Consider the following 13,404-nt stretch of genomic DNA (forward strand, 5'->3'; position numbering starts at 1 on the left):
TCTAGTGGGGAGCAGACTTGCCTGATAGTGGGTAGGAGTCAATCCTAAAGTTCTGAATCTCTGATGGTCCCCCCAGGGACAAACTCTGGGACATCAACAACCTGGAAAAGAATTACTGTTTCCATGGACAGACACTGATATTTGAATTTTCTACATGAACAATTTTTTTGTTTCCTCTACTGTTGTTCAGATTTCAAGGTTCCTTTTGAAATTATTGTAGAGAACAGTTACATGTGTTCTGCCTTATCAAAAGTTTTCTGTTTAGCAATCCTCATCAGCGTTTTAAAACATGCTGACATAAAAGGTCAGGAATTTTTCATATAGGTTACAATAAGTATTTAGGTCAAAGACTAATTAATCATTCAGCATAAGTCTGCTTTTTTTTTTTTTACCACACTGATTATGAAGAAGACACACCAAAAGGTTAAAGACCTTTTGTACTGTTACAGTCCAGATAAGTGATCTTCCACGCAGTTTTGGAGCAACTGAACTATAAAAAGGAAGAAACACACAAAAACCAAAGTTATTTCAGTCTTGCTTTGTCATTCTAAAATTCTGTTCTCCCTCTCCTAATCTGGAAGACCTTGTGAAGGAGCTTGTATTGTTTGGTGTTGAAAGGTGTTTATCTCATTTTTACAGCCAAAAATCCTACTAAACATCAAGAGTTTGACTAAAGGAACTTTGCCACAGTACAAAATGTTGCGATCTGGCAGGACAAGTAGCATGCAATTTTAAAATGTCAGAAACCCAGCTATTTATTAGTTTTCATGGCAGGAAATACTTAGCAGATCAAGGTAAGTTTTTTCAACGGAAAGATTTCATTTAATGTTCTCAGTATTTTACAACCACAGTATGTAGTCCTTGAGACCTACAGAATAACTAATAATTTTTTCTGCTTCTACCTTGTAAATGCCAGTGAATCCTCTTACAGCCTTCTTCAAGCAGGAGCTAAGTCTGATTACAGTATCTGACTTGGCCATGGCTTTGTAGAAGCAGGTGAGTACAGCACAATAAGGGAGGGAAACAGAAATTGGAGCTAGAACTTTGTCTAAAGATCTCACTGAGTTTTACCAAATTCAGTTCCAAACCACAGCCCAAACACAACCCAATTTTCATTTCATCCTTGCTAATGGAGACATGATCTCACTGACCCCCAGCATTCTCTTCAGGCCCTGTCTGTGTTACAGAGCACCATCTAATAACCCTGTTACATGCTGCTGCAGGAGATGTGCCTGTGCCCCATTAAAAGTTAATATCCCATATATCAACTCTTTAACCACAGTTAAAGAGGTAGCTTTACACTGTTACACTTGTGTTTATAGGACTCTGAAAACAACCTGGAGACAGTGGACATCTGAAAGTTTGCTGAATCACAAGTTGAACATGATGTAAGAAAATCAGACTGTTGCAAAAATAAAAAGACTGACACCATTTTGAACTGTAAAGCAGATATAAAGCAATTTATTAATTAGTCTTGATATTGGCAAGGTATCGCATGGAGCAAGGGAGTGAGGCAGCAGGGGTTTCTCAGCTGAAAGAAAACTGGGAGCAGAGGCATAACTCTTTAGAAACATAAAATAGTTGCAAAACGTGAGGGAGTAAAGTATCTTCCATGTCCACTGCCAGCAGGAAATAAGTGATAGGCTTGTACCAGAGAATAGCTAAGTCAAGTTAGTGTAGGGAACACCTTTGAACTGTAAAGAACAGCAAGGCACTGAACAAGAGCATTAAAGGAAATGTTAGGAATGTGTCACTGGAAATCTTTGAGAGCAGGTTAGACAAACAGCTGTCAGGAATAACGTAGATACAGCAGACATGACTGACACTAAAGGAATTAGCCCATCCCTTGAACTCAATTCCTGCTTTGTGTTTATTGGAACCTCTGAAAAAAAAATCTGCTAAGACTTCTTGAAACTTTTAAAATTACAGCTGTGAGGACCATCTGTGTTTTGAATCAATCCAAGGGAATCACTGTTTGTTGGAATGTCACAGAAGGCAGCCGTGATTTGAAGTGGCTGCAACCTCTGTACCTATGGTCTCAAGGAATCCCATTTACAGTAGTCTATCTGCAAATCTCTTAAAAAATAAGTTTCATATAACATCTGTGTTATGGGAACTACTTTTGCATTGGAACTGTAAGGAAAAAAAAAGTAAAACTCCATCAAGGCAAATAGGACAATGGGGAATGGATGCCCTTCCAGTTCCAATAAAAAAAAAAAATCTTGTGTGGCATATTTTGTTACGATAGAAGATTTGTTTTATTTACCAGATGAATAGACAAACTGAATAATCTGTTCATCAGTAAACCAGGAAAAAACAGCAAAAGAAAACCTTATTTCGAAGTGTTTACTGACTTAGCAGTGTAACAGCCTTATCTCCCTTCCTCAGCCGTGCTTGTGAATCAGCAGCAGTGACATTTTCCAGCAATCCCACATGAAAGCTGGAGGAAAGGATGATGAGGGATTTCCGCTCCGTGACCTCGCCCTGCACTGGGACAGCCACCACGCTGCCTCTGCCATTCTTTCTATGAAGCACTGCACTGACAGCTGGAGTTGCTTTCCAGAAGTCATCTCATCATCTGACAGCATCCAATACCTTAACTTTCTTCAGCACAGGAGACAAACTACCTTGAATTTCCTACTTTTCTGAGTTTTCCAAGCTGCTGGCAATGGCAAATTATCTTGGAGTTACCTCAGCAGTGTCTTTCATCTGGGTTATGACATTCCTGGCTCAAAATTACTTTGTAACAGGTATGTAAAGTTCCACTTTTTAAAGTCTTGAAAAAAGTAGCTGGATTTACCAAAAAATGTGGAGAAGGAGCGTATGTAAATGTGTTTCTGGCAGAGAAAAATCACAGGGTTTTGAGAATACAGTGCAACAAAAACTGGGATATAGGGAAACTTTCACTGTTGATCTAATTCAATTGTTGAAAATGCTGAAGCCTTTGAATCTAAATGCTACAAAACTGCTTATTTCAAAGTATGGCATTTAGGTATGGCATTTAGGATTAAGCTCAGATCCATTGAAATGTAACTTCATTTTGTATCATTTTAAATACTAGAGCAAAACATGACACCAGTTCTCTTTCAAATTCCATTATTAACTTGACAGAATCCATCCTTACTGCAGTAGCTGCTGGGATATCTGCAGATGCTCAATGCATCCAGAAGCCTCCAGATGCTTTGCTGTTTTTTAAGGATTTAATATTTGTTCTATTTGTGTTAAAGATCATATACAGTTATTGCAGACAATTGACTTTTCTCACCTACTGAAAGACTTCTGGACTGAATGAATTAGATACTCAAGTCCTGCTGAAATTCCACAGGATTGGAGTACCTAACAACAGTAGTGTCCTCCAGCAAAACCAACACTGTACAACTTCCACCAGGGAAAGGGAGAGCTTGAGGAAGTGCCCTTCCTTGGGACACCTTCTCATGCACCCTCATGGCTCCAAGAGCTCCAGCTGAGCTCAGGGCTGATCTCCAGCTGTGTCTTGGAGCTGTTTTGTGGCATGTCCTATCCCCTTCTGTAGTGATTTGTTGTCTGGTCTTCACACATGCACTCTGGATTTAGGCTGTAGGTAACCTTGTCTCCAGGACAGACTTTCAGGCATGTGTAGAGCCATCTCCTGCTGCTCCCAAAGGGACTTTCTGGGTGTCTGACTCGTTGTCTTGCTCTCTGAGTGGCAGTGAAACCTGCCACCATCCCCACTGTGGTGCTGCTGAGATGCTGTGGGACTGTGCCTGTCACCCTGTACTCATGGTCCCCTTCCTTGTGGAGCAGCCTCATGCTTGCTGCTCCCTGACACCAGCAGCCAAAGGGAACTCTAATAAATCAGAGTGAAGGTTAGACACAAGGCAAAGAGAAAAACAACAGCTCCCCTCCAAAAAAAATCTAAAAAGGGAACTAATGCACATCAAGGCCAACATGCACAGCTTACAAAAGCTGAACAATTTTCTTCCTGTTCTATGGTAACTTTGTCTTGCTGTGATGGTCTTCTGTCTAGGTCTTCTCACTTATTTCAGTAAACCAAATTATTAACCCAAGACCAAAATACGGAGCAGAATGTACCAGTACTATGTTACCTAAATAGAGCAGAGCTTAAAGTACAGCTATGTGCAGCTCATGGACCAAAAAGGATAATGTACTTCTAAAGGATTAATCTGCCTCCTGTATAACTCAGTCATCTTCAGAACAGAGTTCAGAGGTGATTTAATGAGCTATGTAGAGACTTGAAGAGGTTACTGTTCTCTTTTTGGATTCCTTCCTCACAGTGGGAAATTCATATCTTTTACAAAATGTATCAATAAATCGCTGTTTTGTTTTAAAAGGCCTAGCAAATTTTAAGACACAACCTAGAGTCACTTTTCTTGCAATTTGCAACCTAAGTTTCTGGCACTGAATTTCTGTATTATGCTGTGTATCTATCCTGCAATACACATGTGACAATATTTGTCCTGTAATTGGATGACTAATGAGTGTAGCAGTTCACAAGTATCTAGGTAATTTTCTAAGATTTCCATATATTCCTTTCAGTCAGCTGTTCAGCTTTATTTGAAATTTGTGAAGTTGGTCGTTGAGAAGCTTTCTTTCTCAACATTACATTTTTTACAAGTTGTGTTGGCTCAAATCTGAAGACAGGAAAATAATAGACTGAAAAAGGTAGACTTGAAGTCCTTGCTAACAGCACACACACCTTCATGGAGCACCAGGGTTCTCTGCATCCCCCTGCAATGTGACTTATGTTCAGCTCAGGGCTGGATGCAGCCACAGTTTGTCTGAGAGGACTCCCCAAGGCATCAGTGTCTTTCCCTTTCTGCTGAGAAAAAGCCACCTGATTCAAAGATTGCTCTTCCAAATATTTAAACTAAATGTAAGGACAGCAGAGGCATCATTTTCCAAAAGCCATTTCCAGCCATTTCCCACATCCAGAGGGAGCAGGGGCTTAAAGCCTGTCTGCTTTCTTAGCACTCCATACAAGCTTAGTCATCTTTATCCCCTTCTCATCACAAGAGTAGCTTAGCTGCCAGTTCTATGTTTTCATTCACAAAATTCGGTTTAATTTGTCTTGTTAAGAAGTCATGGGGTGAGTATGGAGGCATCACTTCATCCTGTCTTGAGAGTTCATGGACTGTCTGTATTCTGAAGCACAGATTTTATGAAATACACATTAATGTACACAACTAGTGAGTACAGTCTGACAAACATATTAAGCAAGGAAGTATCACCTGTGGTTATCTGACATGTCTGCAATGAAATGCTGAAATGTTTCATTTGACAGGGCAATTACTGTATGCAACTCCAAAATAATTTTTTTTTTCCAGTAAATGCTCCCAGTAAAATATGGAGGCAAAATAGTAATACTCTTTTTCCTTATTTGTGCCAAATCCTGAATTATGTCCTATGCCCTTAACACAGATGAGAAAGAAGAGCTGGTGTAACCTGAGCTATGCACTTGCTGGTGCAGGTGTCACAAAGAGTGTGACAGCAGTGGCTATTTAAAAAGCTGCATGAACTGCCTGGAAAAGTGTTAAATTCACCTATCTCCTCTTTTCCTGCTCCCTGCCAAACACAATAAATGGAACACTTGACAGTGGCTGGGGGATGGAAGCATCATGCAAAGCTAGGAAAAGAAGAAAAAAGAGTTTAGAAGGAATAAGGAATATCAGAAATTATCAAATATTTTTTATTTTCTTATTGGTATATTAATTCCATGAGAAAATATGTGTATCTCCTTTTCTGTTATATACCTTACTATCTCAATAACAAGGGTGTAATAACAGTATGAATGCCTTGCTGCAACAGCTAGCTTCAATTTATTTTTAAAAAGAAAATAAAGTAAAAGGGCTGCATCTAGTCTAATGACAGTCAAACCATTTGAAATCCCAGACTACTATGTTTAAAAAATACATTCTATTTTTAAAAGGTCTTTTATGCTATAAATTAGTTTTCTGTTATCCTCAAGCTAGAAACTTTAAAACATGTTCAATTCAGTTGATCTTCAATTATTCAAATACTAACCTTGACTATTTTATGGCTCAATTACAGGTTCCATTAATTCACCTTGCAGGATCAAGGGTATAGGAATTTATCTTGATCAGAAAGCAAATTTCTCAGAAGCAAGTGATGGATGTAATCAATTCAACCTAGAGCTGGCCAGTAAAATACAAGTGGAAGAGGCTTTGAAACATGGCTTTGAAACATGCAAGTATGTGCCATCAGCTAGTGGCCCACTGCCTTTAGTGAGCACCTTCACACCCAGCTGAGGCTGGTGACAAACCTCACACTAAAAGCACTGATCCTTTTTGTTGCAGCTATGGATGGGTGAAAGATGGATTTGCTGTTATTCCTCGGATAACATCCAACCAGAGATGTGGTCAGGGAAAAACTGGAATAGTAAAATGGCACGCTAGCAAGGATACAAAATTTCATCTCTACTGCTTCAATTCCTCAGGTATGTAAGCATGACAACTGCATTGTCTGTGTGTTTTGGGTTATATTAGATTTTTTAAATCTACATGAAAAAATCATAGAAGTGAGTAATTTCCTATAATTTGTTGACCCTTTCCCCCAGTCTTAAATATTGTCAAGCTGTTCTTAGCTCAGAAACTTCCAAGAAATGCAAAAGGTGAATTCAGTTAATCCAAATTAATAATGTGGTGCTGCCATTAAAGCTCTTGAGGAAGAGTTGTGTTTACCATTATATAATGTTGACACAATGTTTTTAATGTGTTTTGATTATTTGGCATTATAATTTAAAAGAGCGTGATTGAATCTTTAACTAGGGTATCTGTGTGTGGCGTGTCTACTCTTGCAAAAAGGCTAGAGTGGGGTACTTCAGGAAAATTGGAATTTTTTTATAAAGGGAGGTCTATCCATTAAGCCAAATTAAATGATAAGCCAGATCTGCCAAGAGACCATAAAATTAATTAGATTCCTAATTGGTAAAATCCAACCGCTCTTTTTAATTTGCATCACCCTAGGTGTGAAAAGACCTGCCCTTCCCCTCACTGGCTATTTACAGACTGAAGTCCAACAGTAGAACTTGATATAAGTTAGATCTCAGCACAAGAGATCAATATTGTTTCCTAATGGCTTCTGTGGTATTAACTAAAAATAAGTAACTAGAGATATTATGTTCCTACGTGTCTCATATCTATGGTTATTACATAACAAATATTCCAATAATTACCCAAATAAAGCATCATTTCATTATTTATAATCAGTTCCTAGATTTGCCAGTGAGTTTTAGATAACAAGAGCAAGAGGATATGCAAAAAATCCTGAAAGTTTTGAGGAACACTGTGTGAACAAGGGTTGGAAAGTAGGAGAAAGATGGAAATGCAAACATGTAAAGACCTGTGATCCTGTGAAGAGTGGAGGCTCCAAAGAGACTGAGGATAAAGGTGTAGAGAGAAGGCCTCTGCCACATGGTGATTCACTGCATGAAATGTGTTATTCTGCACTGAAAGTGTTGGGTAGACTGGGTAATGCTACAGGGGCAGCAAGTAACTCCAAATTATTTGCTTTGTTTTGCTTTAATTAAAAGAAAATAAATACATATATGCTGTAAGAGTGTGTGAAGAAAGTTAAGCTTGCTCAATGGTTAGAAATCCATTTAATGTATATTTCACATTCTGCAGTCCTTTATCTTAATTTCCAAACTTTTGCCTGTTCTAGGCATTTCTTTGCATTCCATAATATTTGTCAGAAGCTCATTTTGTCAATTTTCTTGTGCCAAAAAACTTGCCAAAAGCTCTTGAAAAACCATAGTGGAAAAAGTGTCAAGGCCCTGCCCTTTGGCATTTCATTCTGTAAAGGTGACTGCGTCATCAGGCTCCCCATGGGGATTCACTTGGAAAACAGCACATACATCTTTTCCCTGTTATTTATGTTAACCTGGTTGTTACTTCAGTGAAATTTTTATAGCTTTACATAATACAGAATTTCACTAGCAAAGTAGAATTTTCACATTTTGACAGGAGCCTGATTCAGAGCTTAGCTCTTCCAATTCCATATAAAACTTCACTTGCACCTACATTTTTATATAGACAACATCCACTTCTATTAATTTATTTAATTTCTGGAAATTACTTATTTTTCTTCAAACCTGAAATTTTTTACTTCCCATCTTCTCCTCCCCACTTACAATCAAATCTTTTTATTATCTCACATTGGTGCCTGATTTATTTGGAACTTTTATGGGCTACATTTTTTTACAGGAAATCAAATTAATTTTCCAAGTATCAACAGTACATGCATATATTTTGAACATATATATAACATAATTGAAATATTTTTGCATATTGGATCTGCAGTTAAGTTGCTTCCTTCTCTGTGGGAAGTTATACTGTTGGGTTTTAAGTGCAGTATTACTCTGAGTAGTTTTCATGAGGGATATAGTCATTGGTTTGGAATCATAAAATGAGTACCATGGTTGCTCAAAGGAGTGTGTAACTATGTGAGTAATGATAAAAGCTGTAAAATCTAGGTTATAACCACATACTTGAAATAGGATGTATTTGCCTGGTTTGGGTAAAGCTTTTGTGAACAAAAAAATAAAAATTTCCAGAAGGGAAAGACTCAGGAACAATTTCAATAAATGTGTGTGCTGTAAGTACAAAACTGGCATCTAACAGAAGTTTTATGGATTTCTTTTCCCTGCTGCAGATGTCCGGATTAATTCCTGTCAACCAGACCCAACTACACCTCCTTCATCAACTGCATCAAGTGATGTAACTGCATCTTCAGCCTCTGATTTGACTGAGAACACCACAGCAGTGTCTGCTGAGGCTGTGACAGAGGCAGGACAATTCCTGAGAAAGAGATTCCGTGTGGTGTGCGTGACTGAAACGCTCTCACCAACAGAGGCGCCCACCACCACACCAGTGCCAGAGGAGCCCTTCTCCACTGACTCTCCCAAGCTCACTCCCCACCTGGCCTTTAAGAATGATCCTGTTGTTTTTGGAGGTAAAGGATGTGGTAGATATTTAATGAAAAGAGCTATTTATGTGGAAGTCAGTAGACAAACTGTTCACAGCTATTTTTATTGCTGCTCCACCATCTATTTTGATATAGCTGAACCTAGAAGCAGAATAGGATTATTTTGGTTTTGCAGAGCAAGGCTTATAGGGCAGAGGATTTAAAAATCATTTTTAAGAAGAACTAAGATCTGATTTTATACTTTATGATAAATTTTAATGTGAAATTGTGTAAGTTCTTTCTGGTTAATGTGATTTGAGGTAAAAAAAATTCAGAAAAAATCTTGGCAAACACTTTCAGTGTAATGGAAAACTCACCAGCAGGCTCTTTAAAACCAAAAGAAGCCAAGAAAGTTCGAAGGCTAATTGTTCTTGAGATACAAGGTGAATAAGCAATCCTAATGCCAGCAGTGGAGAAACAGACCAAACATGAGGAAAGGCATGCTAACTGTAAGGATAGTTAATAACAAGAATGTGTTCTCCAAACAGGTTGTAAAAACTCTCCAATGAGCAGATTAGACAAATATCTGTCAGGGATGTCCTAAACACCAGTTTTAGGCTATCCTGAAAGAAATGAACAGGAGTAACTCAGCTTTTGATCTTACTAACATTCTATTCTTCAGTTCATGTCTATGTACTGTTATATGAGGCTGGTTTTAGAAGAATCCAGATTTTTGTTCTTAAGTCTTCAGGACATCAGCTTTAAGTACATAAATAAAAAATCTGTGCTTGTATCACTTTTATCTCCAGGTATCCCCACTGCACTTCTTGTACTGGCAATCATCTTCTTCATTATCTCAGTTGTTCTAGCAGTCTGTTATATCAAAAAGTAAGTTGCTTTTTTTTTTTTTTTTCTCTTTTGGAGTGAATTAATACCTAGAGTGCAATCACTGAATATTTAAAATATATACTAAAGAACAGAGAAGTAGTCATGATAACATAATAGTGCTGCACAAATTTTAAAAATCTTAAACCCTGTTTTTATGCAGATAAGTTTGTTGTTGCTATAAAAAAGGAACACAAAAAATATTGCCTGCTTTTAATTGGTCAATCATGCCTAGTGTGAAATATTTCCAAATGTGTTAAAATAGCAACACTGAAATGTGCATCAATTCACACATAAACCAGTTTTATCCTTCTCTTTTTTTTAAATGTCATACTCAAGGTGAAAGTTTTTATTATTGCACTATGATTTTGCTCAGAAAAAAATAATTGTTGAACTCATTTGTCAAACTTAAAGACCTTCAACACAGTGCATTATTAAATGTTACTTAAAAGTGTGCAGTTCTCACACCCTAGCCCAGACAGCTTTATCATTGTGTACCACAAATCCTGAATATGCCTTGTCTGTTTTTAAAAAAAATACCAAAATATTTCTTTAGAAAGCACACTGCTGGAAAAAGTACAATGATCTAGCATGCCACTATCCTCTGAGAGACTTCTGCTTGAGTATGGTAATTTAATTCTAGCTGTTTGAGTGATACTACCAAACTATCCCAATATTTCTGCTTTACTGTCTTTTTTTCTTTTTAAAGGTACAAGAAAACCTTACCATTTATAAACAAGAAGCAGCAAAAAGAAACAGTTGTAACTACCACTCTCAAAGAGACAAAATCCAATGACCAAACACCTGAGAAGGAAACACAGAATAATGGAAATAAGGTAGAAGAGTGTAAAACTAAGCCTGAGGGCACAGTAAAGTGTCTAGAAGCAGAAGTTTAAAGGAAAGAATGTACAGTTCCTGATGGAAGCATAAAATAAAGCACACAGAACTTGGCAGTGCTTTTAAACATAAGTGATTGTAAATACTCATATTTTCTCCATCTTTAACATATGAAACCTTGTTTTTTTAATGATTACATCTTTGGCAACAAATATTCTTGCAGAAGAACATGGTATCCTATTTACTTGAAATAAATTCTACAAATTCATATTACAGCTCATTTTTCATATTTAATAAAGAAGCAATTAGGAATATGCTATTAACCACATGCACTACATTAACTATTTGCATGGAATTTAGATCAATATATAACAAAAAGGTTTTTATGTCTGGCTGGAGGATGTCTGCTAGCTTAATGCCTAAAATAAAAACTGGCACTGTAGTTCTTCCTCATGTAGATTAGCTTATTTGCATTCAGTAGTTGCATGCTGCTTTAAAAAAAAATGTCTGTTTACAAACAGAAGAAACAGTTCTGTTTACAAGGGAGTAAAAACTCAAAGGATTAACCCACTGTCATTCAAATGCCCAAAGAAGGGTACAAAGATGCTGATGTGTGTATGTGTATATACACACAGCAATGAATAACTTAGAAACCTCCATTGTATCATAAGTTACTGTTTTATTTATTGAAACCATTATCATTCTTCTACATGAGATATTTGACAGAGGGAGACAAAAAGTCCTTGAACAAGACTTATACTGGAGATCTTTTTTGTGTATTTATGTGTGGCTTTCATAATAAAGGTCTCAGGTGACATGGGATGTCTACAATACTCCCTAAAAAATAAACTATGGTGGATATGTTGGTCTGGACAATTTAGTCTCATGAAAACTGTCTCATGGTAAAAAGAATTGATATAACCATAATGTTACAGAAATAATTAGTTGTTATAACAACACTAGCAGTTTATCAAATATTTTTCTGAATAAATAATTTAGATAACTTATCTTTATGTTTGAAGGAAGTTGTTATGCCAAAGGAAGTTTTCTTCCTTCATCAGGCAGCTTGAGAAACATAGTCTTAGTTAATAATAATTTTTAAAATAGCAAACTAGCAATAGAACTGGTCACATATATTGTGTTTTCAACAGTGTAGGATACTGGGTTATGAACTTGGATATTTTTCATTTACATAAATTTTAACATTTCCAGTGTTTATACGTTCCACTAGTAATGACTTATAGTGTATTTCTAGCATTATGCTTACATTATAAATACTTAAGAGATTCCCTGGGTTGTTTTTTGTTTTCTCTTTTTGCCTTTTTTTTTTTTGATAGTTCAGAAATATTTTATGGCTCCAAGTGATTCAGTGCAGCTCTAAAAACTGCTCATTTCAGATGTCCATCAGCAGAATTTTAGCAGAAAAATGTGCAACAGAGGACAGCACTAGTTACAGCTTTCCCAGCCAGTTAAGTAACTCCCCTCCTGGCCAAACATCACAGTAACACCTTGTGTCCTGAATGAAGTGCTCTGTGAGGAGTAGCCAGCACAAGTAAGGCCATCAGGAGGAGCCACAGCCAGCAGTCATGAAGGTGCAGAGTAGCAAATGGGCCTGAGGGCACAGGCAAACGTAGTGGATTCCAGGTAGTTTGGGAAATTTTTTAAATCTTCCTTCTGCCTCTCTTTTCCATGTTTTAGAGATTAGAAATTATCTGTTTCTCAATTCTTTTCTCTACAGCCAAGAGATAATTATAATGTTGCTTCTGTTTTAGAGCTAAATAAGGGCACTTTTTTCCTCTGAAGTGTTTACTTGCTAAAAAACATGTATTCTGTTTTAATAATATATTGTCTTAATCTTTAAGTGTCTTATTTTATCATGCACCTTAAAAACTCAGCATTCATCCTGACCTTGCTACTGCTACCTGACCAATGCACATGGTTTGATCTGCCTTTCCATTTCACTACACAATTTATGCCAACACCACAAGGGCTAAAGGAGCTGTTACATTGTTCTGTATAGAATTAAGGCAACTGTAAGTACTAATCAACAAGTTCTCTATTTGATATTGTCTCTATGTAGTTAGCACAACTCAGTCACATTGGAAAGTACAAAACATTCCTGCTCATTGTTCAATGTAATTGCAAGGGATGCACCTACTACAAGGCAAACAGGAAACATTTATTCAAGTATCTAGATCAAGAGTGTCAAACACCAAACCCTTAACTAGAGGTAGAAGAAACTTAAGAGAAATTCTTCATTATGTTTCTGATTTTTCTCAAGTGTTGTGCTCTTTTTTTTTTTTTTTTAATGAGACCTTCTCAACAGTTCTGAAGCTCCTTGATGTGCCAGAGCTGCTCAAGCACCATGGACTAATAACTCATCCCACTGAGCAGGAGAGCACAGTCTGTTCTTGTCACTTGGTGGTAACACCACTCAGATTCCCACACTGAGGCTGCAGATGTCTGCTGACCTTAGGCAAAAGGGGTGCTTGGCCTGCAGGAAACACAGCAAGGTTTCCAGTCCAGCCCAATCCCTGCCTGGAATATAGGGATGCCTTTGGCGTGGGAAGTACGTGTGTCCATGTGTGAACAGAAGCAGGCAGGAAGGGGAAGTACTACTCCTTTTCTCCTCTTAAAATTAAGAAAAAAAAAAAAAGTAGAATTAAATATTACAGCATCAGGATGTGCATGACCCATAGGATGTTCCAGGATGTCTGTTTCTCAATGGCTTGTTGACGTTTATGGGTGTTGGGTTTTTTT

General features: G+C 37.3%; 1 protein-coding gene across 1 annotated transcript; it reads left to right on the forward strand.

The window, feature by feature from the left end:
* Window positions 1-1,977: 1,977 nt before the first annotated feature.
* Window positions 1,978-10,912, forward strand: LYVE1 (lymphatic vessel endothelial hyaluronan receptor 1). Its single transcript, XM_059475112.1, has 6 exons — window positions 1,978-2,750; window positions 6,049-6,208; window positions 6,315-6,454; window positions 8,671-8,970; window positions 9,732-9,810; window positions 10,517-10,912. The coding sequence occupies exons 1-6, from the start codon at window positions 2,669-2,671 to the stop codon at window positions 10,701-10,703; spliced, it is 948 nt and encodes a 315-aa protein (XP_059331095.1). The 5' UTR covers window positions 1,978-2,668; the 3' UTR covers window positions 10,704-10,912.
* Window positions 10,913-13,404: the final 2,492 nt, after the last annotated feature.

This window comes from Ammospiza nelsoni, chromosome 6 (assembly GCF_027579445.1).
Source record: "Ammospiza nelsoni isolate bAmmNel1 chromosome 6, bAmmNel1.pri, whole genome shotgun sequence".
NCBI classification, from domain to species: Eukaryota; Metazoa; Chordata; class Aves; order Passeriformes; family Passerellidae; genus Ammospiza; species Ammospiza nelsoni.

What these genes read in the sequence shown, in the direction of transcription:
- LYVE1 (XM_059475112.1), top strand. Translation starts at nt 2,669, where the DNA reads ATGGCAAATTATCTTGGAGTTACCTCAGCAGTGTCTTTCATCTGGGTT. An exon ending in TCAAAATTACTTTGTAACAG is followed by an intron (nt 2,751 to 6,048) that starts GTATGTAAAGTT and finishes GCTCAATTACAG; the next exon opens with GTTCCATTAATTCACCTTGC. An exon ending in CTACTGCTTCAATTCCTCAG is followed by an intron (nt 6,455 to 8,670) that starts GTATGTAAGCAT and finishes TCCCTGCTGCAG; the next exon opens with ATGTCCGGATTAATTCCTGT.